This window comes from Calidris pugnax, unplaced genomic scaffold (genome assembly GCF_001431845.1).
Source record: "Calidris pugnax isolate Ruff unplaced genomic scaffold, ASM143184v1 scaffold32, whole genome shotgun sequence".
Classification (NCBI taxonomy): domain Eukaryota; kingdom Metazoa; phylum Chordata; class Aves; order Charadriiformes; family Scolopacidae; genus Calidris; species Calidris pugnax.
The window spans coordinates 10,009,067-10,027,711 of NW_015090783.1; the positions used below are offsets into that span (position 1 = coordinate 10,009,067).

General features: G+C 48.0%; 1 protein-coding gene across 1 annotated transcript in view; it reads right to left on the reverse strand.

Annotated features, from left to right (window-relative positions):
* The window catches only part of RBM19 (RNA binding motif protein 19), a 61,462-nt gene that overhangs the window by 29,335 nt on the left and 13,482 nt on the right, over window positions 1-18,645 (reverse strand). Inside the window, exons 17-20 of the mRNA XM_014961410.1 lie at window positions 17,985-18,045; window positions 16,118-16,197; window positions 14,798-14,853; window positions 12,945-13,061 (exon numbers count right to left, since the gene is read on the reverse strand). Coding sequence (XP_014816896.1) covers window positions 12,945-13,061; window positions 14,798-14,853; window positions 16,118-16,197; window positions 17,985-18,045 — 314 coding nt within the window. The remainder of the gene's footprint in view (window positions 1-12,944; window positions 13,062-14,797; window positions 14,854-16,117; window positions 16,198-17,984; window positions 18,046-18,645) is intronic.

The following is an 18,645-nucleotide window of genomic DNA, read 5'->3' on the forward strand; positions in this document are numbered from 1 at the left end:
GACGAGGCCCTGGGCAACCTGGTCTAGTTGGGGGTGTCCCTGCTGACTGCAGGGGGGTTGGACTAGATGACCTTTGGAGGTCCCTTCCGGCCTGGGCAATTCTATGATTCTATGATCAAAGGGTGGGAAGAGTAAGACCTAGGTTAAAGAGAACCAAAAAGGGGTCAGGCATTCCATCTGACAAGTGACTCTGCAAGACAAATTGTGACACAAATCCCAAGGGTACAGCTTGCCATCAGGCCCAAGAACAGCGCTCCTGGGCTCAGAAAAGTCATCATCGCTGCCTTTCCAATCAAGGGTCTGCAAGGAGACGTCAAAAAAGAAAAAAAAATAATAAGGGGGACCAAACCTGTCCTCCAAACATCCCTTGGCATGTCCCAGGTGGTCATCCATGAGGGGACAGCCTGATATGTCCAGACCACTGATGGGCAGCCCCTCTGCTGACAGGCAGGGCTGTGAGAAGAAGAAGAAAGGAGATGGTTTCCCCAGGGTCAGGTTCCCTGGTATCTAATAAACTGAGAATTTGGTCAGAAAGAAACGTCCCATCTTCAAGGACAGCTTATGGGAACTCCTGGATGTCTAATAAGGGTCAATCCCATAACAGAAAGGAGATGGTTTTCCCAGGGTCAGGTTCCCTGGTATCTAATAAACTGAGAATTTGGTCAGAAAGAAACGTCCCATCTTCAAGGGCAGCTTCTGGGAACTCCTGGATGTTTAGTAAGGGTCAATCCCATAACATCACCTTCCTGGTGGCCTCAAGAGCTTCCTCCTATACTTAATTGCACCAAGTTTTCAATTTTGAGATTGCCTCTCCTCTGCCAGATGCCTGGAAGTGGTCAAGATACCGCTGGGAGAGGAGGAAAGGGACAAGAGAAGACAGATGGTCAGCTCGATCCGCCTGAGCTTGGTTTCTTCAGGGAAAGCCACGCACGGGCAGGAGCACAGACAGGAACGCTCATGGTGCCACCAGCTGCAGAAGCCAACGAGGTTCAAATGCCTTTGGCAGGGGGTCTGCCCCGGGGGAGGTAAGAGGGTGGGCAATGAAAGGTCCTTAATTGTAATCATACCCCAAGGCTTCAAATCCACTGATTGGAAGAAGCAGAAATGCTGTAGCAGGCTTGAAGTTAAAGCAGCTTGCCCTCAGGCCCAAGAACAGTGCTCTTGGGCTCAGAAAAGTCATCATCGCTGCCTTTCCAATCAAGGGTCTGCAAGGACATGTCAAAAAAAAAAATAATAAGGGGGACCAAACCTGTCCTCCAAACATCCCTGGGCATGTCCCAGGTGGTCATCCATGAGGGGACAGCCTGATATGTCCAGACCACTGATGGGCAGCCCCTCTGCTGACAGGCAGGGCTGTGAGAAGAAGAAGAAAGGAGATGGTTTCCCCAGGGTCAGGTTCCCTGGTATCTAATAAACTGAGAATTTGGTCAGAAAGAAACGTCCCATCTTCAAGGACAGCTTATGGGAACTCCTGGATGTCTAATAAGGGTCAATCCCATAACACCACCTTCCTGGTGGCCTCAAGAGCTTCCTCCTATACTTAATTGCACCAAGTTTTCAATTTTGAGATTGCCTCTCCTCTGCCAGATGCCTGGAAGTGGTCAAGATACCGCTGGGAGAGGAGGAAAGGGACAAGAGAAGACAGATGGTCAGCTCGATCCGCCTGAGCTTGGTTTCTTCAGGGAAAGCCACACATGGGCAGGAGCACAGACAGGAACGCTCATGGTGCCACCAGCTGCAGAAGCCAACGAGGTTCAAACGCCTTTGGCAGGGGGTCTGCCCCGGGGGAGGTAAGAGGGTGGGCAATGAAAGGTCCTTAATTGTAATCATACCCCAAGGCTTCAAATCCACTGATTGGAAGAGGCAGAAATGCTGTAGCAGGCTTGAAGTTAAAAAAAAAACAACACCCCATAATAACCCAAACAGAGATGCAAATAAAGGACACAATGTCATCCTGAGGAGAAAACTGTGATTCATTAGAGGCTTGTTCAGGACATCCTCATGAAGTGAGACTGAAAAATATACGCCGTCTATGGCAGGGAAAGACAGGAAGGTGGGTGGGCCACTGTCACTGCAAGAACTCTAGTTAAAGAAATGCTACAGAGAGGAGAACTGTAAGGTGAAGAAAATAATCATCTTGATTGCTCCTTTGCAAGAACTCTAGTTATAAAGAAATGCTACAGAGAGAAGAACTGTAAAGTGAAGAAAATAATCATCTTGATTGCTCCTTGACTTAAAGGCTAAGACACAAGCTCAAAAGTTAGTCTGGTGTCATTTCAGCACTGTAGATTCTGCAACCCCCATGGCTGCCAGCCCCCAGAGCAGCCTCAGTGACCAAGGGGCAATTTTGAAAATGCACAAGAACTGGCTACAACATAAAACAAGAAAATAATACGTTTTGCCTTCCTTATACATAGATGCATAGAAACTTTTCTTAACAATTCAGACAAAGGTAGACCTTGTAATACTAATAGCACCAAGGGGGTTATTTACAGGAGACAGCAGCTCCTTTGGGCTTTGGGTTTTGCTCCCGAAAATGCACAAGAACTGGCTCCAACATAAAACAAGAAAATAATACATTTTGCCTTCCTTATACATAGATGCATAGAAACTTTTCTTAACAATTCAGACAAAGGTAGACCTTGTAATACTAATAGCACCAAGGGGGTTATTTACAGGAGACAGCAGCTCCTTTGGGCTTTGGGTTTTGCTCCCTATCAAGGAGAAAAAGCCCACGTGTAGGTACACACGTGTGCCAGCCCCACTTGGCACAGAAAAATGGCAAAAACCCCCAAACAAAATGCCAGAGTTAGATTTGAGTGAGACATTTCAACGGCAGCCCCTTCCCCATCGCTCATTTTGCTTCCTATCAAGGAGAAAAAGCCCCCGTGTAGGCACACACGTGTGCCAGCCCCAGTTGGCACAGAAAAACAGCAAAAACCCCAAAACAAAATCCCAGAGTTACATCTGAGTGAGACATTTCAACAGCAGCCCCTTCCCCATCGCTCCCCACCTCCCTCCCCGAGCCCCCTCCGCGCTGATGAGCAACGGAGCCTGGGTGGAAAACTAATTAAGTTTCATCAGGAGGTTCGGGCTTAGTGCCCTGGTGAGGGATGCTCCGGCAGGAGTGGGAAGGAAGCAGCCTAGAAAACTCCCTTCGTGCTCACCAGACAACTGGACTGCACCAAAGCAGGCAGCCAAAAACTCCTCAGCAGAGGTTTCCGGCGGGTATGGAGTTTGTGGAGTGCAGAAAAGGGGGCAAAAACATAGAAAAATCGATTATTGCAATGAATATTCAAGACGGGAGGGGGAAAAAGATGTGCTGAAAAAAATACTATCTTCCTTCTGCTCTTGGGAAGATCCACCTTTTAAAGCAACCCTGTCAAGATAACACAGAGTTAAACATTTCCTTATCTATGTTAAACACCTTTATGATTCGAACTGAAAAACAGCACTGAAAAACCTATTTCCCCCACCCCATGGCTCATTTTGGATAGGCAAATTAAAGTGGCCGGTTACATTTCTGGTCTCTGAACATCAGCCCAATGTTGCTGTGTTTGGGTCTCCAGCACATAAGGAAAGGGCTTGAAGAAGGACTCCAAAAAAAAAAAAAAGAAAAAAATCGGTTTAATTTCCAATTTTTGAGATAGTGAAAGAAATGAACCAGCCCAGCAGATCCCTGTGTTCTCATCCAGAGCTCTCACCTCACGAGGCCGGCGCACGTATCTGCAAATTGCTGCCCAGAGAAACACCTGCACCCTGCGTTTCCCTCTGCACCCCCAGTTTGGAGGCAGGAGAACACAAGGATTCATAAATCCCCTGTGCTGAGCTGGGCTGCAGGGACACACCTGGGACAGGATGTGCAGGAGAACTAGCTTCAGGCAAAGGCAGATGACACAGGGTGGTCCAGCAACCCAGCCTAAGGGGAAAGACCCAAGTCGTCCAACAGCACCCCACAAGAAGGGAAAATGGGGGAGCAACAGAGCCCAGGGGTGGGAGGAGAGCCAGGTATGTGGTGGGACCACGGGAGGACCACAGGAGGACCTGATGAGGAGTCAGGACCTGGTGCAAACACCATCCCCTGGTCTGCTAGAAGGGTGCAGGGAGGAGAGACCGCCACAGACACGGTAAAGAAACTCCATCTTCTCCTTGCAAACCAAAAACCCAGAGTTCCTCAGCCAGGATGGAGGGAGAAATCAACCAAACAGCTTCCCAACCACGCTGAAGACAACACGTCCAAGCACTGGGAAGCTTCAATCCAGAGCAGCGTCCTGCAGCCAGACACGCTCCTCCTCAGACGCTCAGCAGCCCAAGGCACAGACCTCGCATCCTAATTAGGAAGCTGAAATCCAGCATTAACGAGTCCAAAGCGCTACATCATCTGCTGGCATCACTGGAAACCGCTTGCATTCCCATCTCCTGAAGATGGTGGCCTTGAACCATCCCACCGATGCTCCTTCTCACACATGCAGCCCTGCCATGCTCTGGGCACGGGTTTGGACCATGGTTTTGGGAAGCCACCTTTAAAACAAGAAGGGTCTCTATCCCCAAAGATAGACCAAAACAGGGCAAAAGCACTGTTAGCATGGCAATCCACCCACGCTAAAAGAGAAAGATATGAAGATACAAAGATATCAGAGCACCGACATGTGCACCTGGATGCAAATCACCACGTCACGGACTCCTTCTCACACATGCAGCCCTGCCATGCTCTGGGCACGGGTTTGGACAAAACAAAAAAGGGTCTCTATCCCCAGAGATAGACCAAAACAGGGCAAAAGCACTGTTAGCATGGCAATCCACCCACGCTAAAAGAGAAAGATATGAAGATACAAAGATATCAGAGCACCGACGTGCACTTGGATGCAAATCACCACTCATCAAGTGCCTGTAACCTCAGGCCACTCCACGGTCGGGACCAGGGATCAGAAGAGAGATGTCTTCTTTGGGGATCTCAAAGAACGACGGGTCACTTTTTTAACCCACCCATTTGTTTCCTCACAAACCCAACACTGCAGTTTCACTCAACACCAAACCCAACTCGGAGGCATCATTCCTGCTGTCAGAGCTCAATCTTGTGATGAGACACGTTCCAGGTCTTGCTCCTCAAAGTGTTTTTGACAGGTTTCCACCTAACGTGTGCCTCTTGGCAAGATACACGTTCCACAGTCCTTCCGTGTGCTGGCTTGTGATGAGACACGTTCCAGGTCTTGCTCCTCAAAGTGTTTTTGACAGGTTTCCACCTAACGTGTGCCTCTTGGCAAGATACACGTTCCACAGTCCTTCCGTGTGCTGGCACCGATGTCCCAGTCTCCAGGGGAAGCCAGAAAGGTTGGATCCAAGCAATGAAGGAGGCTGCTGGGCCATAGGTACCAGACTGTAGAAGACCAAGAGGCTCTTCCTCACCAGAAGTAGCCTCCTGGAGAGAAGCAGCAGCCTGTTGCTTTGGGGAACATCTTTGTATTCACCGATAAGGGAGCAGAAACTATTCGCTTTAAACCAATAATCACACACAGGTAGTACAAGAGACATTTAGATGGTGGGCTTTGCTCAGCACCTTAACAGCTTCCCCTCCTCTTTTCCAAGTCCTCTAGACTGGATCTAGTTGGAGACTCAATAAAACAACTCAGAAACACAACTTAACCTGCTCATGGAGATAACCCAGATGAACAGGATTTTTAACCCACCCATTTGTCTCCTCACAAACCCGACACTGCTGTCTCACTCAACACCAAACCCAACTCGGAGGCATCATTCCTGCTGTCAGAGCTCAATCTTGTGATGAGACACGTTCCAGGTCTTGCTCCTCAAAGTGTTTTTGACAGGTTTCCACCTAACGTGTGCCTCTTGGCAAGATACACGTTCCACAGTCCTTCCGTGTGCTGACACCAACGTCCTGGTCCCCAGGGGAAGCCAGAAAGGTCAGATCCAAGCAATGAAGGAGGCTACTGGGCCATAAGTACCAGACTGTAGAAGACCAAGAGGCTCTTCCTCACCAGAAGTAGCCTCCTGGAGAGAAGCAGCAGCCTGTTGCTTTGGGGAACATCTTTGTATTCACCGATAAGGGAGCAGATACTATTTGCTTGAAACCAGTAATCACACACGGGTAGGACAAGAGACATTTAGATGGTGGGCTTTGCTCAGCACCCAAATAGCTTCCCCCCCTTTTTTCTGAGTCTTCCAGACTGGATCAAGTTGGAGACTTGATAAAACAACTCAGAAACACAACTTAACCTGCTCATTACTATTTGCTTGAAACCAGTAATCACACACGGGTAGGACAAGAGACATTTAGATGGTGGGCTTTGCTCAGCACCTTAACAGCTTCCCCTCCTCTTTTCCAAGTCCTCTAGACTGGATCTAGTTGGAGACTCAATAAAACAACTCAGAAACACAACTTAACCTGCTCATGGAGATAACCCAGATGAACAGGGAATGAACCCAACAGCGGTTTCCACCACAAAGAAAGGGTTGATGATCTGCTCCACTTCCTTCCACCAGTACCGCAGTCCAGCATGACCAACACCTGCACATCCACCAACCCTGCCCTGCCCCCCCGCCCCTCAAATAATAGTCTCCGTATTTTATCTAAGTCAATTTAATTTTGTTTTGATTGTAAAGGGCTGAGAGCATAATAAATAGGAGTTTTTATAGTCCCATGAATCACAGCTGTGTTTGCAATGCGCATGCCCTGACCGAGGCTCTGTAGGGTGCGGGGGGGAGTCTCCAGCTGCTGAACGGTGGAGAAAGATCTGCACTTTGGCTTTTCACAGGAGGGCACAGCACACGCTGGGGGACATCACTCCCAGCAGATGGTGAGGAGTTAAACTAGCCATCCAGCCAGGAGGAGATGTCCCACCTAGGACAGGTCTGCTGATATGGCCGGATTGGCAGGAGGAACAGGCAGACCAGTGGTCACTGGGAATCACCAAGCTTCTCCACCGTCTCCAGACTGGACCTCAGCAGCTCCTGGGGCTTCTCCCCACCATCCCACCACCCACCAGCTCCATCCCTGCCCTACCCTCCAGCAACCCCTTACTGGAACACCACGAGCAGGTGCTCGCTGTGACTTCTGCAGCTCCCCCCACACCCCCAGACCATCCAACTGCAGGGGGACAGTATGGAGAGAAAATTTTAAGCAGCTCGGAGGAAACGGGAATGGATTTAGAAACATTTCTAACACAACATCCTGGGTTTTTCAAGCAAAAGCATCACTTGCAGAACAATCTGACCTTAGACTGTTGAGCCAGCGATGCTTGAAGCGCTGTGCATCCTAGGGCTGTTTGTGCTGAATATTCTAATTAATACCACCCAGCACTTGCTTAACAAACTCACGTGTTTATGAAGGGACTAATTTATTTTTTTTCCTCCTCCTCCGCCTTTTAGTAGCAAAGATTTCCACGGCTTCAACAGGGCAATGTTAGTCTGGGAAGGAGAAATTGTCTCCAGTCATGTAGACTCCATTACTGGGAGAAAGGTGTGAACAGCAAGTGTGTCTGGCAGACGGATTCATTATACCACCGTGTCCTTTATAATGGGAAATGAAAAGCCCATTCTGATAACTACACTTTATTATAATAGGTCAGAAGAAGTGAAAGGCATCATCTTATAAAATTAACTTCATAAAGACTGCCTTGGAAAAAAAAAAATCTCTCTGCCAGTTTATCCACTGTATCTTTCTTCAGAGATTTTTTTTTTTCTTCTTCTAGAAAGACAGGACTCCAAAGTCTTGTCCTACTGGTTGTCTTCACTTTTACCCCCTATCAGATGGAATAGATCTGTTTTCTCCTAATCAGTCCCAGGCACTTGTTTTGCCAGATGCAATAAATGCCATGTCTTTTGTCAAGACGGAGAAAATAGTCAGCAAAGTAGTTAAAATTAAAAGAGACACCCATTCCCAAAGGTCTTCCCAAGCAGCAGCGTTACTTTCTTTGTAGGAAAGTCAGAATATGGAAATAAATGCACCCGATAACCTGTTCCCTGCTCTGGCACACCTTGCCATTGCTTTTTCTGCTGGCTGCTTCTTTAGGCATACTCAAGTCCAGTGTCTCAGCTGATAATAATTTTATAATTTTACAGCTTTACACCATGTGTTTGACATCGGTTCCTGCAGGCGAACGGCAAAGGATGGCCAAGAGGGACACTAAAACTCCTTCCACACTCACAGACCTGCCATCTGATCTCCCTCCGAATTTTGAGGGTTGGGGTCTATCTACAGCAAATAGCTGGCAGAGGAGGGCTGGAAGTTGCAATTTTTGTAGAATTTATAGATACAGACCCAACGGTAAGTTCTCAGCTATATTTTACAAAGAAAAGAGGAAGCAATGCCAGCCCCAAATCACACCCTACTTGAGATGCAACTCCAATACCTGCTTCCTTCAGCCGTGTAAGCATCAGGCATGTCAAGGTCTAGGCAGATTTTCTACCCCTCAGGTTGCATCTGATCGGGCTAGAAATCTTCAAAAAGTCTTTTTTTAAATCTAATCGTCCTCCCTTTAGGGAAAATACAATATACATCGTTGAAATGTTACATGCCAACTGCAAAAGAGCCTTGTTTTTAATATTCAGGCGAGTTGGTGGGGAGAGAGGGAAGGAGGATGGAAGAGGATGCCGTGAAACAAAATAGTTAATTGGAACTTCCAAAGAAGGCTGCGTGGATCTGATGCGATAGATTTTAAAGGAGCCTAATTTTCAGAAATTGCCAGAGCTCCAATCTGTGAAAATGTGGCCTTTCACAGTTCTCCAATTCAGCTTGCCACATCTAGAGTTCCTTTTGAAAAAAAAAAATAAAATATAAAAATCTTGCCATAAAAGAACCCCAATTTGGTAGCAAAAATTAGCAGCCTTCATGGGATATCAACCCCTTTGTCTCTCCTCCACTAACTACAGCTCTCTGGAAAGAACTAAGGACCATTTGTCTTTTGTTATTTTTCCAGGTAGTAAAGATAAGAGTAGCATCTAATAAAGAACAAAAATGAGGGGGGGGGGATAAAAACCCACCACACCCACAAAAGCTAAATCTTCACACCTAGCCCAAAACCAGCCCCTATAATTGAAAAGCATTTCTCCCTCTGAAGAAAATAACACCTATCAGGTCTGGAAAAAATAAAATAATAATAATAAAATGGCCCGAAGGTGTGAGAGAGGCTAACACCTCCTGCAGAAGATGGCAAGACACGCTCTGAACCACGGGTGCTGTGCACCCCAGCAAAGCCATGGGGTCTGGCGTGGAGGGTGGGCAGCACCTGAGGCTCACAGACCCTGAAATAAAACATTTATTTTCTGGGCAGAGGATTTTAGCTGGTAACCACAGCATTCAGGACTCCCGTACGGAGAAAATGAAGCATCGCCTTCCTCCAGCCCAAGAATTAGAACTCCCCAAACTCAAATTCAAACTCAAACTCAAATTCAAAGAAACGCATTTGCTTTGAATTTCCTGCAAACTGTGAGTTTGGGGGAAAAAAAAAAAGTTAATGTGAATTTTAGACCCACTCACAGACCTTTCCCAGTGGGGTCCCTGGTCTCCTTCCTCCCTGGGATCTGCCTCACCTCCGGGAATGGGCAGGAGGGAACTCCTGGGGAATGTGGCTCCCCAGCCCCGTGGGTGCTCATGACACACAGAACACGTGTGATGGGAAGCACACGTGTCCCCAAAAGCTTCCAAAGAACAGTCCAAAGAGCCCTCCCTCGTGGTTTGCACCCACCACTGGATCAGCTGGGGAAGGGCAACAGCAAGGGAGGACACGCACAGGATGACCACGGTCCCTCCTTCCACTGCTGGGCAAACACTAACAACGTTGGTGCAAGTCTAAACATTTCAGCAACAGATCCATAAACGCATTAAAAAGCATAAAGACGACCAGGGCAGGATTTCCTGAACTGCCCTTTCAAAACACCTAGCAAAATTTCCTATGAAAACACTCAACCCCCTCGTTTTGCTCTTCCAGTGTCATTAACACCTACTGGGGGTCCATTTGAAAAGAAGACTCAGCTCCCTGACCAAGCTTAAAACATAGAGATATATATGTATTTCCAAATATATGTCTATATCACCAAATATAAACAGATATTTATGCAGAAATACCACATATATCTAGATATATATTTGGAAATACAGACATATATTGGGAAAGATATGTTTGTATAATATATGTATTTTTCTGGGTAATATACACACACAGTAATACATATATATATAAAAACTGTTTGTCTATGTATATTTATTAATTTTTCTCCTGCCCAGGCAATTCAGGAAGGAGAAAAAAGCTGGTACAGAAGGAAGCAGGTGGGGAGACATCAGCTGGGAAGTGGCTTTGGAGCCTGTGAAACAACAGAGGAGATGCTGGCCCTGCAAAGCCCCCCCACCTCCGCACACCCGGGGGCTGCTGCCCTGCACGGCCATGCCCCCCCAGCACGGCTTGGTGGTCCCCAGGCTGGCTGTCCCTTGCTGTCCCCAGGCTGGTGGTGGTCCCCAGGCTGGTGGTGGTCCCCATCCAGCTTTTCCTGGGCAGGCTAAGAGTGCCCCCTGCAGCCGCCCGCGCCGCCTCCGCCAAGCCATTCTTCACCATTTCCAATAAATAACTAACAAAATACAAATCAGACAGGTTCCTAAATGCAGAATGAGCTAAAAGCTCCAGAGCAAAGGCTTCTGATTTAAAAAACAGCCCCCCTCCCTGCTCCCCACAAAAAAAAAAAAAAAAAAAAAAACTCCGTCATGCCTGGTTTTGGCCACTCTGAAGGGAAGGAGGGATGGCAGGGGTGGAGGGAGGATTGTGGGTCCCCCCCCAACTCCCCCCCAAGCCGCCGGCTTTTGTTTTGAGGATAAGACACACGTCTCTGAATATCCCAGGTAAATGAAAGGGATGTTCAGGCGTCGCTCCGAGCGCGCTGTCAGCAGCGCAGGGCGGCTGGAAGCTGCCTGTTCCTTGCAATATTAATCAGAGGGTTCTTCTCCCCCTTCCTCTCGCAGCGCCGAGGTGCCAGACAAGACAGGAGGAAAAAAAAACATATCCAAAACCACCCCCTTCCAGTCTCTGCTGGGCTTGTCTATCCTCGTGATATACATAAACCTTCCAGCTCCTTCAACTGAACCCAAGGCGCTAGAAGGCAAGTAGATCCCCCTGGTTTTGTCTGGTCCAGCTTGACAAAGGTCACGTCTGTAGCCACACGGTGCCCCACGTGCCAAGAAAACTCAGCACAGTGACTTAGGAGCCCACCTTTAAAACCCCTCAGGGCAGAATTGAAACAAAAGCATCCAAACTGCACGGCACAAGCAAGAAAACCCTTTTGCTCTTCTGCAGGGATCTCTAGGCTGTGCCTACCATCACCCTTCCACAACAGAATCACAGAATCGTAGTGGTTGGAAGGGACATCAGAGATCATCGAGTCCAACCACAAAAACCAAAAAAACCCCAACAAAACAACAACAACAACAACAAAATAAACCACCCACCACTTAAACACACAACAACAACAACTAAACCAAAACCATCACCCACCCACACAACATCCCACCACAAACCAATAACCTTGGGCACTAGAGCATGCCCTGAAGAGCCATGTCTACACGTTTCTTAAATACCTCCAGTGATGGTGACTCCACTACCTCCCTGGGCAGTCCATTCCAATACCTGTGTTCAAGAGCCATGTCACGGTCTGCATCCACTTAAATCTCCAGAGCTCACCCCAAAAAAGTGCTGCAACATCCAGTTTTCCTCCCCACCTTCCACCTTGCGAGGAAAGAGCCTACAAGCCACGTGGGAGCCACTGTCCCTGCCTGTGGGCAAGCCAGGAGAACATCACACGCTCCTAAAGTAGGTAGAATTCACTGTACAAAGGGAAAGGCATCGTTTCTCCCACAACCAACAAATCACTGCCCCGTGGCTCCTCACAAGGAGGTTTTCACTCTGTGGTCCAGGGAGGTGTCAAAGGGTTAAGTGATTCCTCAACTCGGTCCCTTTGGGAAGAGACACCACGGCCCTGACCAGACAAAAGCGCCTGCCTTTTACTTAGAAGAAAAGCCACCTCCTAACACAGTACTTCCCCGTGCCCTGCAGGTGTGAGCTATTTTATTTTCCAGATGGGAAAAAATGATGGGCAGAGCTGGACACTGACTCCCCCAAACTCCTTCTGCAACCCAGCAGCGGAGCTGGGACCACGGCCTGGGTTAAAGAGCAAGAGATTCACCTCCTGGGAGATGCAGAAATGCTGCATTTTGCAAAATTCCACCTCTTTTCTGGGATGCATTACAAGGCTTAATGAGAGCTGAGGATACAAAGAAAACAGAGCTCAGCCACTGCACAGAAGAACACAGACCAGGATCCCAAAATCCCTAACCCAAGGCTCAGCCCTCTCCCAGGCAGGTCTCGTGGCCAACACGGTATTTCCTGCTGGAGGGGGTGTTCCAGACAGCACAGTCCCACATCCTTAGGGACACGGGGCTGCCGACCACAGAGGATGGGAAGCAAGGGCAGGAAAGCACTCGTGGAAGGGAGAGCAAGACCCAAGTGCTCCCTCCACAGTGGGAAGGAGCCAAACCATCACGTGGGAAAGACAGATGGAGGATGCTCCTCCCCATCCAGGTGTGCCGAGCATCAGGAAAAGCTGCTGCACGCCTCCCAGGCAAGAGGAAAAAGAAATAAATCCAATCCTGTGTCATCTACTCGACAGGCAGGGAAGATCCTGAAGCCTCGTGGGTGTTTGTTGCACGGCGACGGGCCATGGGTCTGACAGTGGCTCCAGCCAAAACGCTGGCTTGTGTGATCCCTGTCCCACCAGTAGGATTTCTACACTGGTATAACCTGTATTTACATCCAGCAAAAGGCTTCTTTAGGTCCACAAAGAAAACAAAACTCATTTACAATCCAACAGCAAGATCCTGTATGAAAATCACCCCGGCTCCAGCCCGGAGCACCCCACAGACCCCACGGGAAGCTCCTTCCTACCTGAAGAGTTCCCTGATTTCCCTGACGGTGGCCTGGAACGGGATGTTTCGGACCAGGATCTTGGAAGTTTTCTGCTTCTTGACGGTTTGTTTCTTTCGGGAGGATTTCACAGCAGGCCTAGGAAGTCAACAGAAAGCAGGAGGGGTAAGGACCACGGAGCAGTGAAACAAACACCCATCGCATCCTGGCTCCTTCAAAATTAGGCAGGCAGAAAAATCAGCCAGCGAGGTCACACCGACATCATGGCTGGTGTCTTACTGGTGACAAGTCTCCTTCAAAATTAGGCAGACAGAAAAATTAGCCAGCAACATCATGGCTGGTGTCTTACTGGTGACAATGGGAATGTCACGCAGCACGTGGAGAAGGAATGAAGCGATTTAAATCCTACATCCGAAAATCAAAGTTTCCAGCTTGCTGACTGCCAGCTCAGTCGATGTCAGGCAGGAGGCCTGGACTCAGATTTGCCACTAAATTTGGTTTTGACATCAAATCTTGTCCATTCAATTGTCAGGAGAATGGACTACTTAATATCAAAAACAGCTTAATGTAAGCTAATTTTGATTCTTCTTCTTACTGGCTTAGAAAATAGAAAACAAGGTTTTTGAATAGATTATTAATTATTTTTTTTAACTTCAGAACTGTATCTGGACTCAGATTTGCCACTAAATTTGGTTTTGACATCAAATCTTGTCCATTCAATTGTCAGGAGAATGGACTACTTAATATCAAAAACAGCTTAATGTAAGCTAATTTTGATTCTTCTTCTTGCTGGCTTACAAAATAGAAAATGAAGTTTTTTAATAGGTTATAATTATTTTTTTTAACTTCAGAACTGTATCGCATTCGAACAAGATAAGAATTTACCTCACAGAAAACCCAGCAGCTTATTTCATAAAGCAAAGCATTCCATGTTGTAGGTTGGATACCTACCAAAGGGGTTTTAGAAATTCAAATGGATGAAAATGGATGGTTTATTAAAGAACTGAAATAGGAAGTGCAGACAGGGAGCTGTCAGACTGTTCCTGGTCCTCAGGGACCAGGCTTTCAAGCCAATTTTAACATTTCAAATATACCTCCTCCAGTAGGGTTTCCAAAGTGTCTAAAGGACAGTTTTAGCCACTAACATCCACCTTTCAACATTAATTTTCGACTTGGGACTTAAAAAGATTCTGTACTGGATAAAAAAAAAAAGGCAGGAAACCCTAAAAAGCAGGACTCTCAACTCCAAGTAAATTCACTCACAATTAACCATCCCCTCTGCACCTGACAGCCCAAACAAAAGAAGTTAAATCCAAATTTTTTTTCAAGCAAGAAAAAAACAAACCAGGTTTTATCCTGATTTGATGAGAATTGGCAGCAGAACATTATTCTTAAACCGCTGTTCCCCCAGACGAACGAGGCTAAAAGATTTCATTGCCCAGAGAACATTTGTCTTCCAGAACTCTTTAAACCCACTGGAACTTGGGCCGTCAGTGGATTCTGCAACGTTGAGCGAACTGTCATCAAAGCAGAAGTTTTAAAGTCATCTTTTCCTTGAGGGTGGAAGAAAATTCAAGCGCCCGGTGCTCATTTTTGGGGTCCCACTACTGCAAGCTGCTTAGGGGTTTTAACTGGAAATATGCTATTTAGTGAGCGATCAGCTATTCATCATTTCTTTTTCCTTTGTAAAGAATGACTAAAGTGACTCTGAGTAAAGCACAAGGAAGGCTGATGTGCTCAGCAGTTGGAGAACCACTGATCACGTTCCTCACGATGCAGAAACGCTAAGTAAAAAAAAATTAAGACCTTAAGAACCCACCAAGCATTGCTGTAGCTGAAATGTAACCTTGTTGGAGGCGAGACATAAGCTTTACCTGATAGCTCGCTCCGAGATTTTCACTTCCAGCTTATGGCCATCTACAGAGCAGCCCTAGAAGTTCAAACAAAGGAAAAACAACAGGAAAAAAATAAATAATAAAAATAACCAGAGTCACAACAGCTTCCAAGATTCCAGAATACGAGTACAACGTTTCATATCTTGCTCTTTCCCGTACATTCCTCCCTTTCTCCCTGCCAAAGTTCTTCTCTGTGGAACACTGAGGCTTCTGAGAGGAGGTTGGAGAGAGCTTGACTGACTGAAGCAGCAGCTCTAGCTGTCCATCAGTCTCAGCTCTGCCACTAAATTGGCAAAGCCAGGTCACTTCACTGCTCTGAGCTATGGTTTCTTCTACCTCTAGCCTGCAAACTCTTCACTGGCTTACGATTTCCTCTGGAATGAGCCAAGGATGTTTTATTGGCCACTGGTAGCCAATAAGGTGAGAGCCTTCTGTCTCTTGCTTCCTGTGCCTCAGAGAACTTTCCTACAGTCCAGTACTAAAAACAAGCAGCTTCTTGTCTGATCACCCCTGACAGGGTACGCAACATGCAAAGGTGCTACGCTGGGACCCTGGAGCCCTCCTGCCCATTCCCTCCACAAAAAATACCCATTTCCCTGCTTTCTCTCTTCCCCAGGATTCTGTCTTTCAAAAGGATGGAGGAGACACATCTACCCAAGGCTTCCCCAAGGCTGTGGAATGGGAAAATCCCACCAGTTGAAGGTGGGATTCATGGATTGTGGTCCTGAACATGATTACACAGAGTAATTCCTTCACATCTGCCTAGAAAAGGATCACTCCAGCTGCCTGGCCCACACCACCCAGGCAGTGAGGACCAAACGCTCATTTTTCCAGCAGCAAAGTGTGATTTATTCCTTATTTTTGGTGCAGCCAAACCCCTTGGCCTGTGCCACGGAGAAGGCAGGAGGCTAGAAGACCATGGAGCAATGGCAGAGCCACAGAGGGGAAGGCCAGGCCCTGCAGCACTAAATACCAAGCAATATTTGCTCTCATTGCGAGTGGGAGCCTGGGTCTCTGTCACCTCTGCAAAGGGCACCTTGCAGAATAAACTCATTAAATTTCAATCATTGCATATTTTCTGCCTCCTCCACATCAGATCAGCGCTAGGAGTTGCTCTATTCTCATGAGGCCTTGTCCCTTTACAAACCCTCTTCCCTGGCCCATTTTAGAGGCTTCTCCATCTGCCCAGTGTAAGTCACAGCACCGACATCCGCAGCTACACGTTGGACCTTACAGTCCATCCAAGCCTTTGCTGACCATCTCTGGAAAGAAATCTGGTCCAGGAATGCTCAAGCTCACCTGGAGCCGGCGAAGGGCCTTCTGGGCGCTCTCCGGCTTCTTGTACTCCACAAATCCAAAGCCCATCGAAAGCAAAGCACCTGTCGGAAGAGAAAGGTGACTCGTTAAGCCAGCAGGAAGCAGCGACGATATGAAGCAGAAAAATTAAAACAGAAGCAAGCACTGATTGCCAAAAATTGGGGAGAATTAAAACTAACACCCCAGGCAAAGCGCCAGGCTGCCTATGCCCTGGTGATGATGCTCCTCATGAGCACTAAGATGATGAGGCTACAGCCCCTCTGCTGTGAGGACAGGCTGAGAGAGTTGGGGGGGTTCAGCCTGGAGAAGAGAAGGCTCCGGGGAGACCTTTGAGCCCCTTCCAGTGCCTAAAGGGGCTCCAGGAGAGATGGGGAGGGACTCTTGGTCAGGGAGGGGAGCCACAGGATGAGGAGTAAGGGTTTGACACTGCAAGAGGGGAGATGGAGCTGAGCTGTGGGGAAGAACTTGTTTGGTGTGAGGGTGGTGAGAGCCTGGCCCAGGTTGCCCTGAGAAGCTGTGGCTGCCCCATCCCTGGAGGGGTTCAAGGCCAGGTTGGAGGGGGCTTGGAGCAACCTGGTGTGGTGGGAGGTGTCCCTGCCCGGGGCAGGAAGTTGGAACTTGATGATCTTTAAGGTCCCTTCCAACCCAAACCATTCTATGATTCTACGATTTGAGATGGGTTTCAGTTTGGACTGCCACGTGCTGCATCTCCCACCATTGCAAAGCGCAAGCCCCGTGTTTCAGTTCAGAGAGAAAACACCTTTGAGATCCACAAGGCACAAAAGGACCAAACTCCTCCTATAAATCTGGGCCGGCAGCTGCCAGTTCCACTCCAAAGGAAGAGACATCTACAAAGGTTTGCAGCCCCCACGGTCACACTGTGCTTCTGAGGAACACCCTGACCAGCACAAAAGCCACAATCAAGGCTGGATGAGGAAAAATCTACATGCAAAAACATTAACACCCAGTTTCCAACTTCCAGACTTCAACGGTAGCTGACTCTAGGGGTGACCCCACAGTGATAGAAGGGAATGGCTTTGGTAGGTGGTACAAGATCAGCCCTGGTAGCTGACTGTAGGGGTGACCCCACAGTGACAGAAGGGGATGGCTTTGGTAGGTGGTACGAGATCAGTCGAGACTCAAATGCTGCTGTCTGGCCATGAGCAGGCCCACAGCCAGACGTGTGAACAGCGCTGAAGAGTTGGCTTTTTTAATTTTTCTTTCAGTGGATCTGAGTTTTCAAGCACCTCATGCAAAATGAGCCTTATTAAGGCAAAATCCCCTAAAACCCACGCAACTCCCTAGCCTAAAATCCAGAAGGAAGACACAGCCCATCCAGCCAATGCTTGCCTTGAGCAAACTCTTCCCTGTCCAACCACCCAAGAGGATGAGCCCAGTCAATGCAACAGGCATCACCGCAGGTTGCTGGGTTGGAAGTGGCAGGCAGAAGGCCCACCAAGCTTGCTCAGCACAGTGTTCCACCAGGCACCCTTGAAAATCCCAGCTGTGACTGCAGATAAAGCACTTCGTGGGCAGGTTTAATCATCGTGGGGCACTAGCTCCATTCAACTTGCATCCTGCTCTCTTCCACCATCCTGAAGGAGTTGGCTTCTCTATCTAAAGATCTAAGAGAAGGCCACGTCTCTACAAATCCCACAATTGAGCTTAACCTTCTAGACCGAACCCCGGGGGTGTTTTTGGTTGCTGCTTTCAGCCATTTCAACAGGCGCACTTGGAGAAATATTAAGGATTTTGCCAACGAGAAGGCAGCTGAATGCTAAAGCGACGCCACACCTGAGCCCTCAGCAACCAGCCGAGGGAAGGAATTGAACAGCAACATCTAGAGTACCTGCTTTGTCTTTCTTCTTGGATATTGTGCAGCTCTTCACGGCTCCCACTTTGGAGAATGTCTGCAAGGAATTGGGACACGTGATTCAGTTCCCTTTGTCACAGGCTTGCAGCTCAACTCGAGTGACAATGTGGCCCTCTTCCAGAGCCAGGAGCCCACCTCCCCCCCAGCGCACACCTGACAAGCACTCAGTGCAGCTGTGTCTTTTCTTATAACTTATTTCTGTCCAAATATACACACACACACAGATTTTTTTAAAGATATCAATGTCCAGAGTTCTGTGATGGCTCTAGAGGAACATCATGGATTATAGGATGCCCTCAGCCAACTTAGGGGTAGGCAACTCCCAAGATGCCCCTTTCCAAAGACATGCAGGAGGGGCTGGAGGGTGGCAGGAGCTGCAAACCATCTATTCAACTCCCTTGTAAAAATGCAGCCAGGAGGCAGAAAAAGAAGAGGAGACAAGTCCCAGTCCTCCTCTGAACGTTTACGTTTGTCCCCAGACCCAACATGACCAGGATCTCTACAAAGTACCACAGTCCAAAGGTAGGTGAGCACAGGCTCAGGATGGACTGACATTGCACCAGTGTTTTTGGGCCAAGAAACGTGGCATTTCATGTGGCTACAAAAAGTGGCAGAGACAAGAACTCCCAGCTTTTCC